This window comes from Heterodontus francisci, chromosome 3 (genome assembly GCF_036365525.1).
Source record: "Heterodontus francisci isolate sHetFra1 chromosome 3, sHetFra1.hap1, whole genome shotgun sequence".
NCBI classification, from domain to species: Eukaryota; Metazoa; Chordata; class Chondrichthyes; order Heterodontiformes; family Heterodontidae; genus Heterodontus; species Heterodontus francisci.
Genome location: NC_090373.1, coordinates 27923749 through 27951590, shown reverse-complemented (window position 1 = coordinate 27951590; position 27842 = coordinate 27923749). Strand labels below are relative to the sequence as shown.

Here is a 27842-nt window from a genome sequence, read left to right as displayed (position 1 = left end):
GGTAGGTTGGCATTTAATGCCATTCCCTAGGCACCGTGATACAACCCGAGTGTCTTGCTAGGCGGCTAAGGGTAAACCATGTTAGCTTAGTACTGCAACAACAGGGGAGGGGAGGCGGTGGCCCAGCGGTATTATCACTGGACTAGTAACCCAGAGACCCAGGTATTGATCTGGGGACATGGGTTCGAAACCCACCACAGCAGAAGGTGGAATTTGAATGTAATTAAATAAATCTGGAATTAAAAGCTAGTCTAATGATGGCCATGAAACCATTGTCGATTGTTGTAAAAACCCATTTGGTTCACTAATGTCCTTTAGGGAAGGAAATCTGCTGTCCTTACCTGACCTGGCCTACATGTGACTCCAGACCCACAGCAATGTGGTTAACTCTTACATGCCCTCTGAAATGGCCGAGCAAGCCACTCAGTTCCATCTAACTGCTACGAAGTCAATAAAAAGGAATGAAACCAGACAGACCACCCGGCATTGACCTAGGCACCAGAAACAGCAGCAAACCCAGCCCTGTCGACCCTGCAAAGTCCTCCTTACTAACATCTGGGGGCTTGTGCCAAAGTTGGGAGAGCAACAGCCTGACATAGTCATACTCACGGAATCATACCTTACAGACAACGTCCCAGACACTGCAATCACTATCCCTGTGTATGTCCTGTCCCACCGGCAGGGCAGACCCAGCAGAGGTGGCGGGACAGCGGTCTACAGTAGGGAGGGAGTTGCCCTGGGAGTCCTCAACATTGACTCCAGACCTCATGAAGTCTCATGGCATCAGGTCAAACATGGACAAGTTAACCTCCTACTGATTACCACCTACCGCTCTCCCTCAGCTGATGAGTCAGTACTCCTCTATGTTGAACACCACTTGGAGGAAGCACTGAGGGTGGCAAGGGCACAAAATGTACTCTAGGTGGGGGACTTCAATGTCCATTACAAAGAGTGGCTCGGTAGCACCACTACTGATCGAGCTGGCCAAGTATTAAAGGACATAGCTGCTAGACTGGGTCTACGGCAGGTGGTGGGGGAACAAACACAAGGGAAAAACATACTTGACCATGTCCTCACCAATCTGCCTGCCGCAGATGCTTCTGTCCATGACTGTATTGGTAGGAGTGACCACATAGCCCATGTGGAGACATTGAGGATACCGTCTATCGTGTTGTGTGGCACTATCACTGTGCTAAATTGGATAGATTTCGAACAGATCTAGCAATGCAAAACTGGGCATCCAAGAGGCGCTGTGGGCCATCCGCAGCAGAATTGTACTCAACCACAATCTGTAACCTCATGGCCCGGCATATCCCCCACTACCATCAAGCCAGGAGACCAACCCTAGTTCAATGAACAGTGCAGGAGGGCATGCCAGGAGCAGCACCAGGCATACTTCAAAATGAGGTGCCAACCTGGTGAAGCTACAAACCAGGACTACTTGCATGCCAAAACTGCATAAGCAGCATGCAACAGACAGAGCTAAGCGATCCCATAACTCTGCAGTCCTGCCACATGTAGCCATGAATGGTGGTGGACAATTAAACAACTAACTGGAGGAGGTGGCTCTACAAATATCCCCATCCTCAATGATGGGGAAACCCAGCACATCAGTGCGAAAGATAAGGCGGAATCATTTGCAACAATCTTCAGCCAGAAGTGCCGAGTTGATGATCCATCTTGACCTCCTCCTGAAGTCCCCAGCATCACAGATGCCAGTCTTCAGCCAATTCGATTCACTCCATGTGATATCAAGAAACGACTGAAGGCACTGGATACTGCAAAGGCTATGGGACCTGACAATATTCCGGCAATAGTACTGAAGATCTGTGCTCCAGAACTTGCCGCGCCCCTAGCCAAGCTGTTCCAGTACAGCTACAACATTGGCATCTAACCTGCAATGTGGAAAATTGCCCAGGTATGTCCTGTACACAAAAAGCAGGACAAGTCCAACCCAGCCAATTACCACCCCATCAGCCTACTCTCAATCATCAGTAAAGTGATGGAAGGTGTCATCAAGCAGCACTTGCTTAGCAATAACCTGCTCAGTGATACCCAGTTTGGGTTCCGACAGGGCCACTCAGCACCTGACCTCATTACAGCATTGGTTCAAACATGGACAAAAGAGCTGAACTCGTGAGGTGAGAGTGACTGCCCTTGACATCAAGGCAGCATTTGACCGAGTATGGCATCAAGGAGCCCTAGCAGATCAGGAATCAATGGGAATCAGGGGGAAAACTCTCTGCTGGTTCGAGTCATACCTAGCGTAAAGGAAGATGGCTGTGGTTGTTGGAGGTCAATCATCTGAGCTCCAGGACATCACTGCAGGAGTTCCTCAGGGTAGTGTCCTAGGCCCAACCATCTTCAGCTGCTTCATCAATGACCTTCCTTCAATCATAAGGTCAGAAGTGGGGATGCTCGCTGATGATTGCACAATATTCAGCATCATTCGCGACTCCTCAAATACTGAAGGAGTCCGTGTAGAAATGCAGCAAAACCTGGACAATATCCAGGCTTGGGCTGATAAGTGGCAAGTAACATTCGGGCCACACAAGTACCAGGCAATGACCATCTCCAACAAGAGAGAATCTAACCATCTCCCCTTGACATTCAATGGCATTACCATCACTGAATCCCCCACTATCAACATCCTAGGGGCTACCATTGACCAGAAACTGAACTGGAGCAGCCATATCAATACCATGGCTACAAGCACAGGTCAGAGGTTAGGAATCTTGCGACGCGTAACTCACCTCCTGACTCTCCAAAGCCTGTCCATCTACAAGGGAAAAGTCAGGAGTGTGATGGAATACCCTCCACTTGCCTGGATGGGTGCAGCTCCAACAACACAAGAAGCTCGACACCATCCAGGACAAAGCAGCCTGCTTGATTGGCACACCATCCACAAACATTCACTCCCTCCACCACCAACGCACAGTGGCAGCAGTATGTACCATCTGCAAGATGCACTGCAGCAACGCACCAAGGCTCCTTAGACAGCACCTTCAAAACCCGTGACCTCTACCACCTCGAAGGACAAGAGCAGCAGATGCATGGGAACATCACCACCTGCATGTTCCCCTCCATGCCACACACCATCCTGACTTGGAACTATATCGCCGTTCCTTCACTGTCACTGGGTCAAAATCCTGGAACTCCCTTCCTAACAGCACTGTGCGTGTACCTACCCCACATGGACTACAGCGGTTCAAGAAGGCAGCTCACCACCACATTCTCAAGGGCAATTAGGGATGGGCAATAAGTGCTGGCATAGCCAGTGACGCCCACATCCCATGAATGAATGTAAAAAAACATAGTCCGAGCTGATAATTAACAGGCAGGTTTCCTTCCCTATAGTCCATTTAGCAGGTGTCACAAACTTAAAACAGGAGACACGACACCGATGGATAAAAGTTTGGAGCCCAGGTTGGCCACTCTCCTGAGTGAAATAAGAGCATGGTGGCATGAAGGAAAACGAGGTAGTGGACTGCGAATACGGAATGTACATTAAATAAAGCAAATTAAATATACAAAACTGAAGTGCAGGGATTGAGCAGGATTATAGCAGCTTCACTGCAACTGTAACAAAAATTTAAAAAGGACAATGAGGGAAGAAAAAGTGAGGGTGGGGACATAGGGAACAGGAGGAGGCCATTCACTCCTTGAGCCAATTCCACCAATTAGATCATGGCAGTCTGTACCTTAATTTTATCACCACCTTGATTCCATATCCCTTAATACCCTTACCCAACAAAAATCTATCAATCTCAGTTTGAAATTTTTCAATTGGCCCCCAGCCTAAACAGCTTTGCTGGGAGCAAAAGGTTTGGATGTTAGAGTCATACAGCATAGAAACAGGCCCTTCAGCCCACCGCGTCCATGCCGACCATAACGTCTATCTATACTAATCCCACCTGCCTGCATTAATTCCATATCCCTCTATGCCGTGCTCATTCAAATACCTGTTGCTACTGTTCCTGCCTCCACCACCTCCTCAGGCAGCTCATTCCAGATACTCACTATTCCTTGTGTGAAAGATTTACCCCTTTGATCCCCTTTAAACCTCCTCCCTCTCACCTTAAATCTATGCCCTCTAGTTTTAGTCACCCCTACTATGGGAAGCAGACTCTGGCTATCACCCTATCTATGCCTCTCATAATTTTATATACCTCTATCATGTCCCCAGTCAACCTCCTTCACTCCAGGGAAAACAGACCCAGCCTATCCAATCTCTCTTTATAACTCAAGCCCTCCAAACCAGGCAACATCCTTGTAAATCTTTTCTGCACCCTCTCTAGCTTAATCACATCTTTCCTGTAGTGCGGCGACCAGAACTGCACACACTACTCCAAATGCGGCCTAACCAATGTTATATACAACTGTAACATGACGTCCCAACTCTTGTACTCAATGCCTTGGCCAATGAAGGAAAGCATGCCATATGCCTTCTTCACCACCCTGTCTACCTGCATTGCCACTTTCAGGGAACTATGTACTTGACCCCAAAGGTCTCTCTGCTCAACAACACTCCCCAGGGCCCTGCCATTCACTATATATGTCCTGCCCTGGTTTAACTTCCCAAAATGCATCACTTCGCACTTGTCTGCATTAAATTCCATTTGCCAATCCCTTGCCCACTTTCCCAGTTGATCTATATCCTGTTGTAACCTTAGACAACCTTCTTCACTGTCTACTATACCACCTATTTTGGTGTCATCTGCAAACTTACTAATCATGCCCCTTACATTCACATCCAAGTCATTAATATATATGACAAACAGAGGGCCCAGCACCAATCCCTGTGGCACACCACTGATCACTGGCCTCCAATCTGAAAAACAACCCTCCATTACCACCCTCTGCCTCCTATCACCAAGCCAATTTTGTATCCAATTGGCTAGCTCACCCTGGATCCCATGTGTTCAAACCTTCTGGACCAGCCTACCATGCGGGACCTGGTCAAAGGCCTTGCTAAAGTCCATGTAAACAACGTCCATCACCCTGCCCTCGTCAATCCTCCTGGTCACCTCCTCGAAAAATTCAATCAAATTCTTGAGACATGATTTCCCACGCACAAAGCCATGCTGACTATCCCTAATCAGACCATGCCTTTCCAAATGCATATAAATCCTGTCTCTCAGAATCCCTTCCAATAACTTTCCCACCACTGATGGAAGGCTCACTGGTCTGTATTTCCCTGGCTTATCCCTGCTACCCTTCTTAAATAAAGGCACAACATTAGCTATCCTCCAGTCTTCCGGTACCTCACTCATGGCTAATGATGATACAAAAATCTCTGCCAGGGCCCCAGCAATCTCCCCCCTTGCTTCCCAAAGCATCCTAGGATACACCTGGTCAGGCCCTGAAAATTTATCCACCTTAATGCGCTTCAAACCCTCCAACACCTCCTCCCTTGTAATGTTGATATGCTCCAGGATATCGCTGTTCCCTCCCTTGAACTCACGAGCTTCCATGGCCTTCTCCACAGTAAATACAGATGAGAAGTATTCATTTAAGACCTCGCCCATTTCCCGTGGCTCCACACAGATTGCCACACTGATCCTTAAGGGGACCTACTCTCTCCCTAGCTACCCTTTTACTCTTAACATACTTATAGAATCTTTTAGGATTCTCCTTTGTCTTATCTGCCAGGGAAATCTCATGGCCCCTTTTCGCCCTCCTAATTTCCTTCTTAAGTGTAGTCCTACATCCCCTATACTCCGAGGGACTCGCTTGATCCCAGCTGCCTATACCTGACATATGCGTCCTTCTTTGTTCTGACCAGACCCTCAATATCCCTCGTCAACCAAGGTTCCCTAAACTTGCCAGCCTTACCCTTCCATCTAACAGGAACATGCCGGCCCTGAACTCTTCCTATCTCACTTTTAAAAGCTTCCCACTTGCCAGGTGTCCCTTTACCTGTAAGCAGCCTCTCCCATTCAACTTTTGAGAGCTCCTGTCTGATGTCATCAAAATTAGCCTTCCCCCAATTTAGGACTTCAACCTGAGGACCTGGACACTGGAAGCATCCCTGATTTCCCACAAAGCACAAGAGGAGCATATCACGGGGCTGAGCGCTCCTGCCATGACTTACCCTTAGGTTAATTAGTTACTCCCTTAATTAAAAAATACTAATTACACTAGGGGCCTTGTTCTACCCACTCCAATCTAAAGTCCTTCAAAAAAAAAACACTTTAGTAGTACTCACCTTATCACCAGAGGTTTTTTCCAACAAAAAAAACTTTCCCCTTTTTTAAAGATATTTAAATGTAGTAACAGCTGCGACTCACCAACCAATCACCTTGGAGCTCTCCTCGGACGCCACTGTTGGCTTTTTTTTTTCAAAACTCCGATTACACTTTTTGTGAAGTGCTTCCTGACATCAATCTCCGAATATGCTCACTCTAATTTTAAGGTTCTGCCGCCTTGTTCTGGACGCTCCTCCAGAGGAAATAGTTTCTTTCTATCTACCCTGTCAAATCCTTTAACCAACTTAAGCACCTCAATTATATCACCCCTTAGTCCTCTATATTCAGTGATATGCAAGTCTAGTCTATGCAGCCTATCAATTGTATGTGTAAAATAATCCCATTTATAAACTTCTCACCATTGACCCATAACCAACATTTTTTTTCCCAACCAGTAGCACAGAAGATGTACCCACCCAGCAACTCCAGACGATCCTTGGCCATGATCAAGTTAGTTGTCATCTTGCTCTGCAGGCGCTTGGCTCGCTCAATCTGCTCACCTGGAAGGTAGGAGATCAACAATGGCTATTTAACAACAAAAAACAAACATGTCGAAGAACTGCTGTCAGTTAACACTTGGTTACTGTGCGTTGTAATGAATGTAGAATATACTCAGGCTGCTCACACACCAAAGTTATCCCCAACCGAAGGCAATTAGGATCAATATTTGTAACTGAGTAATTGGTTAGCTCTAAAAGAACATTGTGGCATCAAGAAATAAATTGCTCAATACTAGCCACCACTGCATCCCAGTGAATCTACTCTTTACCAACTGTTACTTTTATCTCCTTCCTGTAAGAGGGCCCAAAACACCACACATTATTCCAACTGCAGCCTAATTAAGGGTGGTATTCATTCAAAATGTCCCCCTTACTCTCATATTCTGTGTCTATGGATTCAAAACCAAGAATTCAGTTTTCCTTTATCTCACCTGCTTGCATTGTCATGTTTAATGATCCATGCATTTTTATTTTATTTAGAGATACAGCACTGAAACAGGCCCTTCGGCCCACCGAGTCTGTGCCGACCATCAACCACCCATTTATACTAATCCTACACTAATCCCATATTCCTACCACATCCCCACCTGTCCCTATATTCTCCTACCACCTACCTATACTAGGGGCAATTTATAATGGCCAATTTACCTATCAACCTGCAAGTCTTTGGCTGTGGGAGGGAACTGGAGCACACAACATCTGCTCCAGCAGCCTATTTGAAGTCTTTTCAGTCCAAGAAACTTCCCTTAACCTTTATTCTTTATGTTCCGCCTTCCAACCATCTCTATGTTGGCTGCATTCACCTTAATCCCAGGTGCCATAATAGTCTAACATGGTTCGTTATCAATTGCTATTTGAAAATACATATAAGCCACATCCACTGCAGTGCCTTCATTCATCCTCCTTAGTTCTTCAATGTATTCTATAAGGCTGGTCAAGCATGAATTGTCTTAGAAAACAGCTCCAGCGACCCGGGTTCAATGCTGGGTACTGCCTGTGTGGAGTTTGCAAGTTCTCCCTGTGACCGCGTGGGTTTTCGCCGGGTGCTCCGGTTTCCTCCCACAGCCAAAGACTTGCAGGTTGATAGGTAAATTGGCCATTATAAATTGCCCCTAGTATAGGTAGGGGAGTGGTGGGGATGTGAGAGGGTAATGGGATTAATGTAGGATTAGTATAAATGGGTGGTTGATGGTCGGCATAGACTTGGTGGGCCGAAGGGCCTGTTTCAGTGCTGTATCTCTAAATAAATAAATAAAACCACAAAGACTAACCTTGATTAGTTCCCGTTTCTCCAATGTTTCACAATTTCATCCTAAATCAAGTAGTTTATCAATATCTGAAGAAAGACTAAGTGGCCTATAATTATGCAAGTCTTATTTATTTTGAAGAGGTGAGTCACATGTTACTTTCTAGTCTTACGGCACAATTTGCCTTTCCATATAATTCTGGAAAAATGACAGTCAAACTGTCCATTATTTCTACAAACATAATTTCCTGGATATAAAACCACCAGGTCCCAGTTTTATGCCATCAAGTTTGAGTAGCTTCTTTAGTACCATCTCTCTGAACAGTAAGCTTCATTAGCTGCTCTATATCCATCTCTTGTACGAAAACTGATGGATGGTATCTTTTTAGCAACCAGCATTCCTTCACTGTCCATTATAACTTTGCGTCCTTCATCTCTTAGCCACCCTCTGACTGTTCACAGCGCATCAAGGCACAGTGGCGCAGTGGTTAGCACCGCAGCCTCACAGCTCCGGCGACCCGGGTTCAATTCTGGGTACTGCCTGTGTGGAGTTTGCAAGTTCTCCCTGTGTCTGTGTGGGTTTTCTCCGGGTGCTCCGGTTTCCTCCCACATGCCAAAGACTTGCAGGTTGATAGGTAAATTGGCCTTTATAAATTGCCCATGGTATAGGTAGGTGGTAGGGAAATATAGGGACAGGTGAGGATGTGGTAGGAATATGGAATTAGTGTAGGATTAGTATAAATGGGTGGTTGATGGTCGGCGCAGACTCGGTGGGCCGAAGGGCCTGTTTCAGTGCTGTTTCTATAAATAAAATAAATAAATAAAAAGCTAACACCCGTATACAGGATCTTAAAGGGTAAATAAAGAGAATCGATTTCCTCTGGTGGGGGATTCCAGAACAAGAAAGCATAACTTTAAAATTAGAGCGAGGCTATGTGGAGTGAAATCAGGAAGTACTTTTTTTCCACACAAAGGGTAGTGAAAATCTGGAACTCCACCTAAAAGGCTGTGAATGCTGGAGAACAATTGGAGCTTTAAATACCATGATTGATGGATTTTTGTTGGGCAAGGGTCAAAGGCAGGTAAATGTAGTCGAGGTACAGATCAGCCATGGTCTAACTGACTGGCAGAGCAGACATGAGGGTCTGACAGTCCTCCTGCTCCTACAATGCACTGGTAGTGACTTTTATTATTTTCATAATTTACTCTCAGACTCCCTCGTGTCCCCTCTAATCTCCCTTTTCTATATTCTTTAGAGTTGCTCTGCCTTTCATTATCTGCCCTATAAACACTGAATGCTAAGTGTGACACACATCACATTAACTGAAAAGATCAATATATAGAGCTAGAACATAAGAATGTAAGAAACAGGACCATCAAACCTGCTGTTATTCAGCAAGATCATAACTGAACTAACAACTCCACTTTCTCACACTATCCCCATATCACTCGCTTCCCTGTGTGCCCAAAAATCTACCGATCTCTCACTTGAATATATTCATCGACTGAGCATCCACAGCCCTTGAGGGCGAGAATTCCAAAGATTGAGAAATCGTTGAGTGAAAAAATTTCTCCTCATCTCAGTCCTAAATGACTGATCCCTTATTCTGAGACTCTGACCCCTATTTTTAGACTCCCCAGCCAGGAGCATTCTTTCAGCATCCATCAAGCCCTAAGAATTGTATACGTTTCAAAGAGATCGCCTCCCATTCTTCTAAACTCCAGAGAATATAGGCCAATATGTCATGTTCAACTTCTCCAAATCAGTACCAATTGCTCAGCAAACAACTCCATAACATTGTATGATGCAATGCTTTTGGTCACATGTCATGAGGCAGACAGCTGAACTTGCTGGGTAGAATGGCAGTAAGATAAACCCCAATGGAGAATGCTGAGGGAAAAGGTAGCAACACCTTCAAATAAAAACAGCTCGAACTATACTCCAACCCGTAAGAAAATTCTTGGGCTTCAAATAACTAAACAAAAGTCCTGCAAACCACAGTATGATAGGTTGGCCTCACATGTCGCTATTTTTTCTTTGGTGAAATATTTTCCATGTTATGGTGCTCAATGCACATTAGGTGGTCACTTTGCCGAACATCTATCTACAAGCTTGATCATGACCTTCCATTCACCATTCCACTTTCCCGCATCAATCTTTGGACTCTAACAAATCTCATTGCAAGTTTCAGCAACATCTTTACTCTGGGTACCCTGCAGTTTTCTGGTCTGAGCGCTTACCATCCTCAAACCTTAGTTATTTCCAGCCATTTCTCCCATCCACCTTCCACCATATCCCTCTACTTTGGAGCTGCCATTCCAATATCTTTATAGAGCCAGAGTTGAGCTTTGTACATCAGTGCTTTTTTTAAAAAAACCATCAGTATTTCTATTTAAAAAATTATTGATTGACCATTATACCATTAACCCTTTCACAGGAATTAGAATACCTAACTCTTGGTTTTTACTTGTTGCGTATGTCCAATATTCACATCACTTTCTTTCCCTTTCCCAAGAATTTCACACAGTGGGTACACTAACTCATGAAGCACTTCAGCACCTAAATGGACAGAACATGCAATAGCGAGCATAACAGCCCCAATGGGCAATCCCCTAATGAACCAAATGAGTCATGAAATTGAAAAAGCGCCTTTAATGTGGCAAACTGTCTCAAGACAGTTCATTAAAAAAAAGGGTGAAGGGGAAAACAAGAAACAGCAGTTGAGAATATTTAGTCATGAGTGACTAAAGGCCAACTGGATGAGTTTAGTTTTGAGGAGACTTTTGAAAATAGGGAAAGGTATAGTGAGGATGAAATTACAGATTGCAGAGGCCATGACTACTAAATGCTCTGCCACCAATGGTGGGAGAGAGAGAGTGGGTGATGCATGGCAGAGCACAGTTAGATAAGCAGAGATGATGAGGCTGCGGTACAAGACCCAAGGAGTTGCAGAGGTAGGCAAGAGTTTTCTGTGCCTTGTGGCACAAGGCAACCAATTTCTTCCACTGCTGTCCCCTAGACCAAGATATTTGACGCCTAGGCAGATTCAATTCAATCATCACAGAAGATTGAGGAAATTTAAATGCAAGTAAGTGGCACCCATAAAATACTTTAGGCTCGAGTACCCCATAACTTCATCTGGGCCAAACTAGCACAGTGTCTGGTGCAATCTGCTGACTGCACCCCAAGCTGTAACTCCAGGTGTTTATATTTGCAAGTCTCCAATAGACTTGTCGCGTCTCTGGGTTGTTTCCGCAAGAAATGGCATTTTCACATGGACAGATCATTAGCCTGACTCTCAATCTCCCTACCAGGAGGGCCAGCCTTTAAGTTGGCTCCAGTTTTCGACCTGTCTGGCTTTGGGTGGCTCCACCACCTGCTACATCCCTGCCAGCCCAGCTCTCAGGGCCATTGGAGCCTTCCCACCACATTGGTGCAATCCATCAGAAAGGTTGCAAAGAAAGGGAGGGCCATAAGGTCAAGCAGGGATTTGCAACAACTTGTATTTATATACTGCATTTAAACGCAGTAAAACATCCCAAGTCACGTCACAGGAGCATTAACAAATAAAATTCACCGCCGAGCCACATGAGGAAACATAAGGACAGATGACCAAAAGCTTGGTTAAAGAACTAGGTTTTAAGCAGCATCTTAAAAGGAGGAAATAGAGGTAGAGGGGCAGAGGGAGGAAATTCCAGAGCTTAGAACCTTGTCAACTTAAGGCATAGCTGCCAATGGTGGAGTAACTAGCATTGGGGATGCTCAAGAAGCCAGACTTGGAGGAGCACAGGTATCATGGAGGGTTCTAAAGTTGGAGGAGTTTACAGATATAGGGAGTGAGAGGCAATGGAGGGATTTCGAAACAAGGGTGAGAATTTAAAAATCGTGGCTTTGCTTAACCAGGAGCCAACGTAGGTCAGCAAGTCCAGGGGTGATGGCGAATGGGACTTGGTGCGAGATAGGACACAGGCAGAGTTTTAAATGACCTCAAGTATATGGAGGCCAGCCAGGAGTACGGCATGGATTAGCAGATGAGCTGAGGCAGGCTGGAGACAGGTCATGCTACAGAATTGGAAATAGGTGGATATGTGATTGGAAGTTCAACTCGAAGTCAAATATGGTTCAGCCTCAGATGTTGCCAGGGAGAGGGATGGAATCGGTGGCTAGGGAACAGTTTGTGGCTTTGATCTTCCCGATATTTAGTTGAATTAAATTTCTGCTCATCCGGTACTGCAGGCCGAATAGGCCGTGTGACAATTTAGAAACAGTGGAGGGACAGAGAGGTGGTGGTGAGGTAGCATTGGGTGTCATCAACATACACGTGGAAACTGACACTATTTTAAGCTAATGTTGCAAAGGGGCAGCATAGATCCTTGAGGGGACACCAGAGGTAATGATGCAGAAGCGAGGAGAAGCCATTGCAGGTGATTCTCTGGCTACAACTGGATAGATCAGAATAGAACCAACCAAGTGCAGTCACACTCAGCTGGCCGACAGCAGATAAGCATCAAAGAAAGATAATGTGGCCAGACTGCAGTCAGGTCGAGAAGGACAAGGAGGAATTTACTTTTGTCACAAATCACATATGATATCACTTGGGACTTTGATAAGAGCTGTTTTGTACTTTTGCCAGCTTTAAAAACCTAATTAGAGGGATTCAAACATGGAGTTCCAGGAAAGATGGGAACAGATTTGGGAGGCAACAACACGTTCAAGAACTTGAGGGGAAAGGGAGGTTGGAGATGGAGTGGTAGTTCGCAAAGACGGAGTGGTAGTTCGCAAAGACGGAGGGGTCAAGAATTGATTTTTTTTGAAGAGAGGGATGACGACTACTGTTTTAAAGAAAAGGGGGACAGTACCCGAGGAGAGAGAATAGGTAACTATATCAGCTAACAGGATCCAGGAAGGGAAGCTGGGTAGTCAGCATTTAATGGGAATACAGTGAGGGAGCAGGAGATGGGTCTCATAGACAAGATGAGCTTGGAGAGGGCATGAGGGGAGATTGGAGAGAAACTAAAGACAGATACAAGTTCAGGGCTAGGACAGGGGGAATCTTAGAGGTAGTTTGGCCCAGTGGGCTAGAGGAAGGAGGGGAAGTGGCAGAAGCAGCTGTCAGTAAGATTGAGACCACCCAAAGAAGTCCCTCAGCTCCTTGTACTTCTTGTTGGAGGCAAGTGTGGAGGAGACGGGGAGAGGGGTCTGCAGTGGATAAAAGAAGCCGGGGGCTATCTTCCATTCCAGAATGATCCTGGAATAGTGAACAGTTTTGGCAGATGAGTGTAGAGCCCTATGGTGATTTATGTGACCCATCCAGATCTAGCTGTGAACATATAAACCAAATATCCGCCATATTCATTTAAGTCTGTGTCTGGATTTAAGGGAACTGAGGTGAGAGCCATATCAGAGGAGTGATCAGGGTGAGAGCAATGATTTTAATGGGGAATAGGGCAAAGGTGGAGGGGAAGGTGTGGTTGAACAGATTGGTAGCTACATAAAAGTCATGACAATAAGGAACATAAGAAATAGGAGACAGCGGCCATTCAGCGCTTCGAGCCTGCTCCACTATTGAATACGATCGTGGCTGATCTATATTAACTCCAACTACCCACACTATCCTGATATACCTTAATTCCCATAATATCCCCTTGATCTCAGTCTTAAATATGTTCGATGATTGATCATCCACAGCTCGGAAGTAGAGAATTCCAAAGATCCACAATCTTTTGAGTTAAGAAATTTCTCATCTCAATCCTAAATGGTCAACGCCCTATTCTGAGACTATGATCTTTAGTTCTAGACTCCCCAGTCAGGGGAAACATCCTCCCAGTATCTACCCTTACAAGCTCCTTAAGAGTTTTATACATTTCAGCCAGATCACTCCTCATTCTTCTAAATTCCAGGGAATATAGTCCCAGTCTACTCAATCTCTTCTCATCCAAGGAATCAGCCTAGTGAACCTTAGTTGCAATCACTCCAAGGCAAGTATATCCTTCCTTAGGAAAGATCAAAACTTACACAGTACTCCAGCTGTGGTCTCACCAAGGCCCCATACAATTGCAGTAAGTCTTCTTCACTCTGGTATTCCAATCCTTTTAGAATAATTTATAACAAAGGCTAACATCCTATTTGCCTTCCTAATTGCTAGCTGCACCTGCATGTTAACACTGTGATTCATGTAGACACCCATGTCCCTCTGAGCACCAACCTTTCCCAGTCTCTCTCCATTTAAAAAAAAAATTCTGCTTTTCCTTCCAAACTGGATACCTTCACACTTCTCAATGTTATATACCATCTACCACAGACATCAGGATGTGGTTTCTGAAATCAATGCACTAGGGGATAGGCAGCCAGTGGAGCTCAATACATTAGTGGGATTTAATAATGGGTGGCTGCGTTTTGGTCAAATTGGAACTTGTGCAGGATGCAGCTCAGAAAACAAGCACAGGAAGCAGAGGGGAAGGCTGGCTTGGAGATTACAGAGGCAGGACAAGGGTTTCCATTATGGAAATCAGCAATCTCAAAACTAAAGTCAAACACTTACTCAAGATAGTCTAGCACGTGAGAGATATTGCACAAGTTGCAGCTAAGCAACAGAGTTCCAATGCAAAAACCATTCATTTTGGGTAATAAGCCCAATTAGTGCATACCCAAGAGGGCTTATTACAAGATAAGTACCATCAGCAACAGGTGAGGTTAGCTATCTTTCAATGAACAAGCTAGTGACTAGAATTTCTCCAGATTCAGTTGCTGCCTTTCACCCACCTCTCCTCAAAATTATGGAAGTCCCTTTCCGGGGTGTAATCAGACAATATTTGACATCGAGCCACATAAGTCAACATTAGGACAGGAAAAAGTAGGTTTTAAGAAGCGTTCTAAAGGAGGGGAAAGTTGGAGGGACAGAGCACTTAGGGCGGGAATTCCAGAGCTGAGGAACTAGACAGCTGAAGGCACGGCCATCGATATCAGAGCAATGAAAATCGGGACTGCGCAAGAGGCGAGAATTGGAGGAATGCAGAGTTCTCAGGGCATTTGAAGGGCTACAGGAGGTTACAACGATTAAGGGGGGGGTAAGGCCATAAAGGGATTTGAACACGAGGGTGGGAATTTTAAAATCAAAGCATTGCCAGGCCAGGAGTCAATGTAGGTCAGCAAACACAGGGGTGACGGATAAACGGGACTATGTGCAAGTTACGATATGGGCAAGAGAGCTTCAGGTGAGCTCAATTTTATGGAAGGTTGGCCAGGAGATTGTTGGAACAATCCAGTGGTAACAAAGACATGGATGAGGGCATCAGCAGCCAATGAGCAGAGGCAAAAGCGGAGATAGGCAATGTTTATAGAGGCAAGGTTGAACAGGAGGCCAATGTTGTGAATTGCCTGATTCAATCTGAGGGAAGGGTAAATGAGTGGCAAAAGACAAAAGCTCATGGTGGGGGCTGAAGACAATGGCTTTCATCTTCTCAATATTGAGTTGGAGGAAGTACCTGCTCACCCAGGACTGATGTCGGACAAGCAGCATAACAGATCAGAGACAGTGGAGGTGGTAATGAGGTAGAGTTGGGTGTCATCAGTATATATGTATAATCTGATATTGTATTTTTAGATGATGTCGCTGAGGAGCAGCATGTACATGAGAAATAGGAAGGGATTGAGGAAGATCCTTCGAGGACTCCAATGGTAATGGTGCGGAAGAGAATGATGGTGATTACACTTCAAAATTTTTTCATAGGATACCCTAAAGCCTTCTGCAGCCAAAGATTGTGATTCGGTGTTATATAAACACAAGCTCTTTCCTTCTTTATGCTTGACAGTTCCTTCAGGGCAAATATTCCACTACTTACTCAATGGAAACAGCTAATCCTCTTGAAACAAACTCTAAAAACTATTAACACTAGACACTATATACTGTCTAATCTTGCCTTTGAAGTCTATGCCAGCAAAGATATAGTTCGTGAAGTCTATTTTAGGCATCAAAACTTAAGTTTGCAGCATTTTGCTATGACTGCAGTCCTTTGCGATTAGTATAGACCATGGAGCCAAGGATCACTTTTTTATTCCACACAAAGTTGAAATCTGCAATCCTCTACCCCCAAAACTTTAAATGATGGATCAATTGGAGCTTTCAAATCTGAGCACTGTAGGTTTCTGTTAAATAAGGGCATCAAGTGATAAGAATCAAAAGCAGAGTTGAGATACAGATCAGTAGTAGTCTGACTCAAGGGGCTGAATGACCTACTTCAGTTACTATTTCCTATTGAGGCAACAGTGAATAACTGCAGCAGAGAGTAGTTTTGTAGGGGATGACTGCTCTGGAGCTTGCAGCTTTGCTACAACCTGATGCTTAGAAATAAGGATTCAGTCAGAAAGCTCAATCACTTGTAAAGTCCATTTACAAACATAGGAACAGGAGGAGGCCATTCGGCTCCATGACCTTGTTCCGCTATTCCATTTTGCAATGGTTCATCTGTAACTTAACTCCATCTACCTGCTTTGGTTCTGTAACCCTTGATACTTTTACCTAACCAAAAAAATCTATCAATCTTAGTTTTGAAATTTTCAACTGACCCCTTTGCCTCAACAAATCTTTTGGGGAGGGTTCCAAATTTCCACTACCATTTATATAAAGTGCTTCCTGACATCAGCTCTGAATGTCCTAGCTCCAATTTGAACATTAAGCCCCCTTTTTCTTCATTCCCTCAGAGGAAATAGTACCCCTCTAACAACTCCTTTAATCATCTTAAAAACCTCAATAAGATCACCCCTTAATCTTCTATACGCGAGGGAATACGTTAGTCTATACAGCCTATCCTCATAATTTAATCCCTTTATATCCAGTATCATCCTGATGAATCTGTGCTGCACCCTGTCCAAGGCCGATATATCCTTCTTTGAGGTGCTAAGCGCAGGACTGAATGCAGTACACCAGATGGGGGTCTAACCAGAGCTCTGTACAACTGTACCATAACTTCTGCCTGTGTTCCAGCCTTGAAGTTAAGGCCAAAATTCCAATAGTCTAATTATTTTTTGTACCTGTCCATTAGCTTTTAGTGATTTCTGTACTTGGACCTCTAAATCTCTCTACTCTTCCACAGTTCCTAGCTTCTCACTATTTAGAAAACACTCTGCTCTATCTTTGTTGGGTCCAAAGTGGATGACCTTATACTTCCCCATTTGAACTCCATCTATCACAGCAAGACCCATTCAATCTATCAATGGACTTAGCAAATGATGGACCATCTACTTAGGTCAGGGCTTTGAGAGCTGGGAGGCACACTCTGGGATAAGCAAAAGCACAGACCCAAGAGACAGACAAAATGGTAAATGGAGGGAGTGTAGCCTTGGTAATAAGGATGCAATAAAGACAATAAAGGATCGTAGCTTGGGGAAAGTCAAGATGTAGAATCAACTTGGGCAGAAAACACTGGTGGAAGCAGCTTGCAGGCCTCCTAAAAGTTGTTGTGATGCTGAGCAGAGTATAAATCAGGAAATTAGAAGTGCAAGCAACAAGTGTAATACAGCATTTGAGGACTTTTAACCTTTCTGTAGACTGGGAAAACCCAATTTGCAGTTATAGTGTGGGCAGACAAGTTGATGGAATGTATACAAGATAGTTTTCTAAATCAGTATGTCAAGCAGCCAACTAGATAAGAGGCTAATTTAGATCCAGTTTTGTGCAATGAGACAAGGTTAGCTGATAACCTTGATAGCCTTGTAGTAAAGGAGCATCCAGGGAAGAATGATATGATTAATTTTATATTGAGTTTGAAAATGAGTTAGTTAAGTCCAAAACTAGGGTCTTAAATTGGAACAAAGCAAACTACATAGGCATGAGGGCCAAGTTTGGCAAAGATAGATTGGGAAACTAGATTAAAAGATATGATTGTAGATAAGCAATGGCAAACATTGAAACAATTAATTTGTAATTCACAATGATATACATTCCCTTAAGGAATAAAAACCCCATTGGAAAAGTGGTCCAACCATGGCGAGCAAGCTAAAATTAGTATTAAAGAAAGAGACTTATAACTTGCCAAAAAGAGTAGCAATCTGGAGACTTGGGAGGGTTTTAAAATTCAAAGGATGGCCAAGAAATTGATAAAGAAAGTGAAACTGGGATGAGAGTAAACTAGCTAGAGAAAAACAAATTGTGAAAGCTTCTAAAGCTAAGTCGAAAGGAAAAGACTAGCGAAAGTAAACGTGGGTCCCTTACAGGCAGAGGTAAAAGAAATAAGGAAACGGGAAAGATACTAAACAAATACTTTGTATTTATCTTCTTGGTAGAAGACACAAAAAACTTTCTGGAAATAGTGGGGAACTAAGGGTCTAGTGAGAATAAGGAACGTAAAGAATTTAGTATTAGTAAAAAAAAAAATGCTGGAAAATTAACGGAACTAAAAGCTGGCAAGTCCCGTGGGCTTGATGGCCTACATCCCAAGGGTTTTTAAAAGGCAGCTACAGAGATAGTACATCAGTTTTATCTTCCAGAATTCCCTAAAATTTGAATGTTCCATGAAGATCGAAAGGTGGCAAACATAGCCCAGCTGTTTAAGAAATGAGGGAGAGAGAAAACAGGGAACTACAGGCCAGTTAGCCTGACACAAGTAGTAGGCAAAATGCTAGAACCTATTATTAGGGATGTATTAACAGGGCACTTGGAAAATTATATGATTGGACAGAATCAACAGATTTATGAAAGGGAAATCATGTTTGACAAATTGGTCAGTTTTGCTTTGAGGTTGTAACTAGCGGGGTAAATAAGAGAGAAACCAATGGATGTATTTAGATTTTTAAAAAGCATTCAATACACTGCCATAACAGAAGTTATTACAGAAAGTTAGACTCATGGGATTGGGAATAATATATTAACCCGCATTGAAGATTGGTTAAAAGGCAGAAAACAGACAGCAGAATAAATTCATTTTGGGTTGGCTATAACTAATGGGGTACTGCAAGAATCAGTGCTTTGGTTTCAGCTATTTACAATCTATATCAAATACTTAGAGATAAGGCAACCAAATGTAATGTATCTAAGTCGCTTGACAAATCAAAGCTAGGTGGGAAAGTAAGCTGTGAGGTAGAGGCAAAGAGGCTGTGAAACGATACTTATATAGTTAAGTGAGTGGGCAAGAAAGTATAAAGTGGGAAATATGCAATTATCCATTTTGGTAGGAAGAACAGAAAAGCGTTTGTAAATTGAGAGAGACTCGAAAATGTCAGCATTCAGAGGGACCTGGGTGTCTTCGTACATGAGTCAAAGTTAACATGCAAGTACAGCAAGCAAACGTTACATTCGTCATTGATACAAAGGGATTGGTGTATAAGAGTAAAGTCGTCTTACTGCAATTATATAGGGCCTTGGTGTGACTACACTTGAGTACTGTGTACAGATTTGGTCTCCTTAACTAAAGAAGGGTATACTTGAACTAAGGTTCACTAGACTGGTTCCTGAGATGAAGTTGGTTGTCCTATGGGGAGAGATTGAGCGGACTAGGCCTATATTCCCTGGAGTTTAGAAGAATGAGAGGTGATCTCATTAATAGATAAAATGCTTAAGGGGTTTGATAGGGTAGACGCTGGGAGAATGTTTCACTGGCTGAGGAGTCCAGCTCTAAGGGGTCCCAGTCTCAGAATAAGGGCCAAAATGAGGAGAAATCTCACGGGTTGTGAATCTTTGGAATTTCCACCTCAGACGGCTGTAATGCTCAGTTGTTGAGTATAGTCGAGAGAGATCGATAGATTTTTAGATAATAAGTGAATCAAGGGATGTGGGATCGGACGGAAAGGTGAAGTTGAGGTAGATCAGTCATGATCTAATTGAATGGCAGAACAGGCTTGATGGGCTGAATAGCCTGCTCCTATTTCTTATGTCCTTGTTTCAAAGATCAAGTACATCTATGACCAGAATCCAGACACCACACAAGCTTGAAATGGACCCCCACATACTCTGCCGCTGCCCACTCACCTTCCACTGGCTGCTCACACCAGAGCTACCTGCTATTGATCACCTCCCCTTTCAATTATTGTCCAAGGACTGCAGCAGCCTTCTCCTTGCAGGGTGCATGACAAAGCTCAGAGTTGCAAATGCTCAACTTAAAAAAGCAAACATCATCAGGAAAGACAGTAGTGCACCCTTGTACATGGCAGTGAGCAAGTCAACTGGGAAAAGGTAATGCAATCCTGTAGATTGAAAGAGCAACTACAAAGTCCTGAATTGTCAAAGTGATATTTGATTGACTATTATATGATTTCCATCCAGAATAAAACTATATTTATTCAAGATGGCCAAGCACTGACTTCTTGTGACAAGTTCTTCCTCAGTCATTTATGAATTATCTCCATTCCTTCACCAATCTATTCTCTAGCTCCTATGAATCCTACTTGACTTCCTCCCAATTCACCCCAGGTGGACAACTCAGAATCTTCCATTTTCTCTGCACCCTCCTCCATTATAGTGACAGGTTAACATTTAGTAATACGCATGCCTTACCTGATCCAGAGATCTGGATTGCAATCCCATGCTCCAGTTCTGCAATCCCCTTCTTGTACCACTCCACAGCTTTTTCCTTCTGTCCTGTTCAAACAGATGAACAGAATTACAACCAGCACCTCCAAACTACTGTAACATAGAGCCTCAACACAACTCAAAATAATGGTGTTAAATCTACCCAAGCCCTCTGAGGATTGAACACAATTTTCTGCGTTTTGCATCTACCAACCAGTGCTGTTACCAGCATTTCAATGCAGTGCAACAGCAGGAATGTGACATTTCCATATTTGTCCATTTGAATAGTGAAAAATAATTCAGTTGTACATTACATATGCTGCCCAGTCAAACTTGGATTTTGCCTGCAGTGTGCACTCTGAGCCATGCAACGCTAGGGTGAAGTACTTGTAGTGCGAGAGTGATGTAAAGGGAGTAGAGGCATCATTCACAAAGAATACATGGGTGCACGCCACACCACCCAACTGCGAAAAGCAACACAGACAACAGAAACAGAGAGTAAAAATACACAAAGATCAACAAAGAGTCCATAACAAATGGTCAGTGGTATCCAAACTACAGCTCCCATAGCCCTTGCGACTCAGCCACCTCAGATTTTGTTTGTGTTTCTGCTTCTTGCTTGCTGGTTCATCTTATTCAAATTTTGTGGCCTGGATATTTGGAAAGTACTGTTGTCTCGTTAATGGATACATCACACAAGACACAAGGTCCTTTAGTATCTGCTCGTTGAGATGTATACAAATTAATGGGAATACTGAATGTTGCATGTGGCTCATGACTCTGTACGGTAGGCACAAGAAAGCACGTGCCCAATAATTAATTGCAGAGCAAGAGTTTAATGTCAACATGTAAACAACACTGGGAGGAATGGAAAGTGATGAAAGGGAAATTGGGAGGGAGAGAAAGAAAAGAAAAAGGATCATGGTCAGTACTCTTCAGACCACTTAATTATATGTGGACATAACTTTTTTTGTTTACATTTCCAATCTATATCCCTCTCCCTCAGCCACACAATTTTGCAATGTAGATGTAACCAACTTCAATATAAAATGGAGCAGGTTAAGGAGGCTGAACATCTAAATGCTCAGCTTGTATTCTGACTGCCGCTCCAAGTATGAAACCCCAAGGCAACCAGCTTCAATGAATTAGACAACATGCTGATCAATCCCCTCGGAAATTGCACAGAGTGAAGACAAAGTGCAGCCTTCAGATAAATTTTTTAAAAATTAGTTCATAGGATGTGGGCGTTGCTGGTAAGGCCAGCATTTATTTCCCATTCCCAATTGCCATCAAAACACTGTTGGTGAGCCGCCTTTTTGAACCACAGTCCTTGTGATGAGGGTACTCTAACAATGCAGTTGGAATGGAGTTCCAGGATTTCGACCCAGTGACAATGAAGGAACAATAAATTTCTAAGTTAGGATGGCGTGTGACTTGGAGAAGGACATGGAGGTGGTGGTCTTTCCATGCACCTACAGCCCTGCAACAGCAGGCAGCATCCAACTGAATCCACGCTGTTACCTCAATGGCTTTCCTCATCTCCACTTAAAAAATTTTCTTACTTCAGTTATGAATTCCCATGTCAACATTTATTATAGAAAATACCTATGTAAATATCTTGCAATGTAACTGCATCTTCCCACTTGTTGTAATATCATAGTATATCCCCGGCCAGTGCAGGCTCTATTAGATTAGAAATTTACATAGGCTATTTCCATTATAAATGTGGAATGGGAACATATAATGGAAAACCTCTAAAGGAAATGCATGTGGATATAAGGGTTTTAACATATTTGTAAACAGATCGTGGTGCAATTACCCTGGCATTACTCCTATGGGAGAGTAGAGGTGAATGAATATCAACTCCTCCATCACCATTAGTTTGTCCTGCTCTTCAACTTACCAATTACTGAAGTTATGTACATAGTTACCACACAAGTCATGGGTAAAGGAAAGGGCTTCCATTTTTATACCACCTTACATGACTCAGAACATTCTAATTTGTTCTACAGTCAATGAAGTACTTCTGAAGTGCAGTCAATGCTGTAATGTAGGAAATGCAGCAGCCAAGTTGCATATAGCAAGATCCCACTAACAGCAATGAGATAAAAGAGAAGATTGCCTGTTTCTGGTGTTGGATGAGGGATAAAGTGTTGCCCACTAATTACAACGCAATACTTGTCCAGTTGCATGATGTCCTGAACTGCCACACAAAAAAACAAACAAACATTCAACTCAACCTCATCAGCTTTTATCAGGTCTTGTTCAGCTTACTAGGTGCAGCCATTTTGGGAACAGACTGGGAGATAACACAAAAGGCATGAAGCTGAGACACAGTCAGCAGCCCGCGCTGTCCAGTTTCGCAGTCAGAGCATGAGTTGACATCAGCAGAAATGGCCTTTCACAATCTCAGAACATCCTAAACACCTTACAATTAATAAAGTACTTCAAAGTTTGGTTACTGTTGTAATGTAGGAATCTACTCAATAAAATCTATGCATGTTTCACCTGATAACTTAAAATAACATGCTGTGATAAAACAATCTAGAATAACTCTAGTGTACAGAATTGCACAATACACTGAATTAAACTTGGGTCTTCTCAGTGGCCCTGTCCCTCCAGTTTTCAGCATCTCACGCTCATTATCCTCTGTACGCTTTGAGAGAATAGGCATTTCTATGTGCCAGGTGTTTGGGCACTTGAATTTCTGCTGTGACCTGCGATGAAGTGCTGAAAACTGGAGGAACAGAGCCATGAAGAGGACCAGAGTTCAATTTGGTGGATTGTGAGATTCTGTACACTAGAGCTGCCAGTCTATATTGTTTTATCATGACACACTATTTAAGTTATATGGTGCAGAGCATCACACTGAACAGTTTTCTATATTATAATGCAACACAACACAGTAATGTGGGTTACTCGCCACAGAATTCCCAGCCTCTGACCTTCTCTTATAGCCACAGTATTTATATGGCTGGTCCAGTTCAGTTTCTGGTCAATGGCAACCCCCAGGATGTTGATGCATGTAGGCACAATCTGATTCAGTATCTGAGGAGTCACGAATGGTGAACATTGGGCAATCGTCAGCAAACCACCCCACTTCTGACCTTATGATGGAGGGAAGGTCATTGATGAAGCAGCTGAAGATGCTCGGGTCTGGGACACTACCCTGAGGAACTCCTGCAGCAATGTCCTTAGGATGAGATGATTGAACTCCAATAACCACAACCATGATGAAAGGTCACAGATCTGAAACATTAACTTTGCTTCTCTCCCCACAGATGCTGCCAGACCTGCTGAGTATTTCCAGCACTTTTTGTTTGATTTCCAGCATCTGCAGTATTTTGCTTTTATTACCACAGCCATCTTCTTTTGTACTAGGTATAACTCCAACCAGTGGTGAGTTTTCCCCAACTCCCACCGATATCAATTTTGCTAGGACTCCTTGATGCCACACTTGGTCAAATGCTGCCTTGACGTCAAGGGCAGTCATTTTCATCTCATTTCTGGAGTTCAGCTCTTTTGTCCATGTTTGGACAAAGGCTGTAATAAGGTCAGGAGCTGAGTGGCCCTGGAGAAACCGAACTGAGTATCAGTGAGTAGGTTATTGCTGAGTAAGTGCAGCTTGTTAATGACACCTTCCATTACTTTGCTAATGATCGAGAGTTGACTAATGGGACAGTAACTGGCTGGATTGGATTTGTCCTACTTTTGTGAACAGAACGTACTGCATGCACCACATTATATCACAATACAGCAATATAGTAACACCCAGATTAGCATTTTAAATGACTGCAAAACTGTCAGGATTCACTATCATTACTCTAAAAATGACAGCAATTTCAGGCATCTTTGCATATGCAATTAAACACAGAAATCCAGAAGCTGTCAGGGATACCCTGCTCCTCCAGAGCATGTTGTTGCAATCAGCACAGAAATCAAGTTGACATCAACTTCATCTTTTTACACATTATTCTTGCTGTAAAAACTAATAACATTAAATCATAGAATCATAGAACATTGTTGAAGGAAGTGTAACTGTGCTTTTAACTGCATACAAAGTCATAACTATTGAACAACTTCTGTGACCCTGGAAAATGAATTCTAGAAGTCTAAAGAATTATTCCCTCCATTCCATGATAAATAATTCCAAAGGTTTTATAAATAAACTTAAATATCTACCTTAAACTTCTACCTTAATCCTGTCTGTATGTCCTGATTTTAAATGTACTCTTTGCAAAATGATTAAAAAGCAAATCAGTGCATTTTGGTTCTTAGTTTGCTGCAAGAATTCAGTTTGGTTGACTTCTCAGCCTGTTTGATGCCTTTACTGTTCCTGGATGTTAGAGATCCACTACAGCTGGTCCCAGAATAAAAGTGATGTGGTGACAGGGGAAAACACCACCACAAAGCTCACTAGATCTTTAAAGGCCACTTTCTTGGAGGGGAGTGTTGAGCACCATCCCTTCACTGCCGATTCGCAAAATCTGGGCCAATGCAACAAGGCAACGTCCTGACACAGTAATACATGAACTATACTATTTCACAATACAACACCATAACACAGTAATCATGCACTACATCACCGTGCAACACCACAAGGTAATACATGCAACACATTACAATACAACACAGCAACATTGTAATGTATGTTCCATATTTTGAAATATAACATGACTGCACTACAATGCAACACAGCAATATAATAATGCATGTTCTTTTTCTTTCTTTCTTTTGGGCCTCCTTATCTCGAGAGACAATGGATACGCGCCTGGAGGTGGTCAGTGGTTTGTGAAGCAGCGCCTGGAGTGGCTATAAAGGCCAATTCTGGAGTGACAGGCTCTTCCACAGGTGCTGCAGAGAAATTTGTTTGTTGGGGCTGTTGCACAGTTGGCTCTCCCCTTGCGCCTCTGTCTTTTTTCCTGCCAACTACTAAGTCTCTTCGACTCGCCACAATTTAGCCCTGTCTTTATGGCTGCCCGCCAGCTCTGGCGAATGCTGGCAACTGACTCCCACGACTTGCGAAAAATGTCACACGATTTCATGTCGCGTTTGCAGACGTCTTTATAACGGAGACATGGACGGCCGGTGGGTCTGATACCAGTGGCGAGCTCGCTGTACAATGTGTCTTTGGGGATCCTGCCATCTTCCATGCGGCTCACATGGCCAAGCCATCTCAAGCGCCGCTGACTCAGTAGTGTGTATAAGCTGGGGATGTTGGCCGCTTCAAGGACTTCTGTGTTGGAGATATAGTCCTGCCACCTGATGCCAAGTATTCTCCGAAGGCAGCGAAGATAATAATGCATGTACTACATTATCATGCAATGTAGTGAGTTATATAAATTGAATGTCCTACATTATATTACAGTATGTACTATAGAACAATGCTGCTACATGACAATGCCCGGCAGTTACAATGCATTTTGCATTTACATTGAAAATAAACGGTGTCGTGTTGGCTCCTCACCTGGATCAAAGAGGGCTGGGCACTGACCCAACAACCCTTGCAATTGCCCAACAAAAGCCTCCCCTCCCTCCGGACCCGAACCGTTTTAGTGCGGCGCAACCTCGCTCACCTTTATCGTCCTCATCGATCCTGAGAGCGGTGGAGATGTATTCGAAGGCCCGCTTGTGGGACTGGCGGATCCGCTCGGGCTCGGCCGTAGCCACGGACGGGGCTGTCTTGCGCGATGCCATCTCGGCCAGGCGCTGGCAGACGTAGGCGAAGAAGAGCCAGAGATGGAAGGCCAGGAAGCGCAGGAAGCTGAAGACGGCGACGAGCGGGTAGGCGAAGTAGTAGAGGTTGCGCTTATGGAGCGAGAGTCTGTCGTTGCTGCCTTCGGGCGGAGCGCGGGCCGGTCCCTTCTTCTTTCTGCCTCGTCCTCCCGGAGAATTCATCCACCCGCCCTCTCTCCGCCATCACACACACACCACGCAAGCGCCGACACCACTCCCGCATTGTCCAGCCACCCACCAATCAGATGGCCGGGCTGCCAAGCCTTCATCCAATCAGAAGGCACATGCTCCAGCTGGCGTTCGCGTCGTCCAATGAACGCTCCGTGCTCCGCTGTTCCAGGTGTGGCAATGAACCAATCGGAATCCGGAAGCACTGCTCTGGAGGATAATAGCCCAATGAGACCACTGCCTGACTCCTATTATTAAATAGTAACTCCTGCTAGCAGGACAGGCAGTATCTGTGGACAAGCAGAGGGGCAGTCAGTGGTTCAGGTTGAAGACCCTTCCTGTGAAGTGGAAGAGGGTACAGACCAGCGACGTTTTAAAAAGGGAGTAGAGAGAGGAAAAGAGACAAACCACACAGGGAAAGAGACAGAATGGCCTGGGAAGTACTTGGGTGAAGAACAGATGATGGTTAGATAGCAGAAGTAATAGCATTAGTCAGAATGAGAGAAAGGAATGAGGCAAAGAGTGTGTGAATAGCTAAAGAGGGGTAGGTAAAAGAAAGTAAAAGCAAAATACTGCGGATGCTGGAAATCTGAAATAAAATCAGAAAGTGCTGGAAATGCTCAGCAGGTCTTGCAGCATCTGTGGAGAGAGAGATGGAGTTAATGTTAACTCCGTTTTTCTCTCCACAGGTAAAAAAAAGACTTGCATTTATATAGCAACATTTTTTCCAATTACAACAATACCCACTTTTTGGGACATTAAAGATAATGCATAAATACAAGTTGTTGCTGTGTAATTAAAAGATATTCTATTGGGTTCAGCATCACTGCTCACTCCCAGAATCGGACCTTGCGCCCGTTATGAACCAAAGTGTAGCTTTTCCTGCCCGGTCCTCAAAACTCATGATTGATCAGATACCCATACCACAATGCTAGCTTACTGGAAAGTACCATATGCTACCCTATGATGCTTTTCTGTTCAATAAGCAGATTCAATATACAGATTCTATCAGTCCAGGACTCAAATTATAAATCAACAATTTATTTAACAAAGGCCTGGCAATTAATATTATATGCAAATTAATATATTTATTGAAACTAAATACAGTTTTGACATTGATATATTAAAACAACAAAGATGTTTCTCCCTGAGTTATCTGCAAACATCCATTTGTTCATAAGAACATAAGAAACAGGAGTAGATCATACAGCCTGTCAAGCCTGCTCTGCCATTCAATGAGATCATGGCTGAGCTTCGGCTTCAACTCTACTTTCCCGCCTGTACCCCATGTCCCTTAATTCTCTGAGAACAAAAACCTGTCTATCCCAGCGTTAAATGTATTCAACGATAGAGCATCCACAAACATCTGGGATAGAGAATTCCAAAGATTCACAACCCTTCGAGTGAAGAAATTTCTCTTTGTCTCAGTCCTAAATGATAA

The 27842-nt window shown here is 43.7% G+C and overlaps 1 protein-coding gene across 6 annotated transcripts in view; it reads right to left on the bottom strand.

Moving 5' to 3' along the window:
• spast (spastin) overlaps positions 1-26452 on the bottom strand; it is a 139815-nt gene extending 113363 nt beyond the window's left edge. For all 6 annotated transcript variants that reach the window (XR_010970913.1, XR_010970916.1, XR_010970915.1 and 3 more), the window contains exons 1-3: positions 26074-26452; positions 20483-20566; positions 6665-6748 (exon numbers count right to left, since the gene is read on the bottom strand). Coding sequence is in view for 2 of the 6 variants with exons in the window: in XM_068020361.1 (XP_067876462.1) it covers positions 6665-6748; positions 20483-20566; positions 26074-26395 (490 nt within the window). In the remaining 4 variants the exon portion in view is untranslated. The remainder of the gene's footprint in view (positions 1-6664; positions 6749-20482; positions 20567-26073) is intronic.
• Between the last annotated feature and the right edge of the window lie 1390 nt (positions 26453-27842).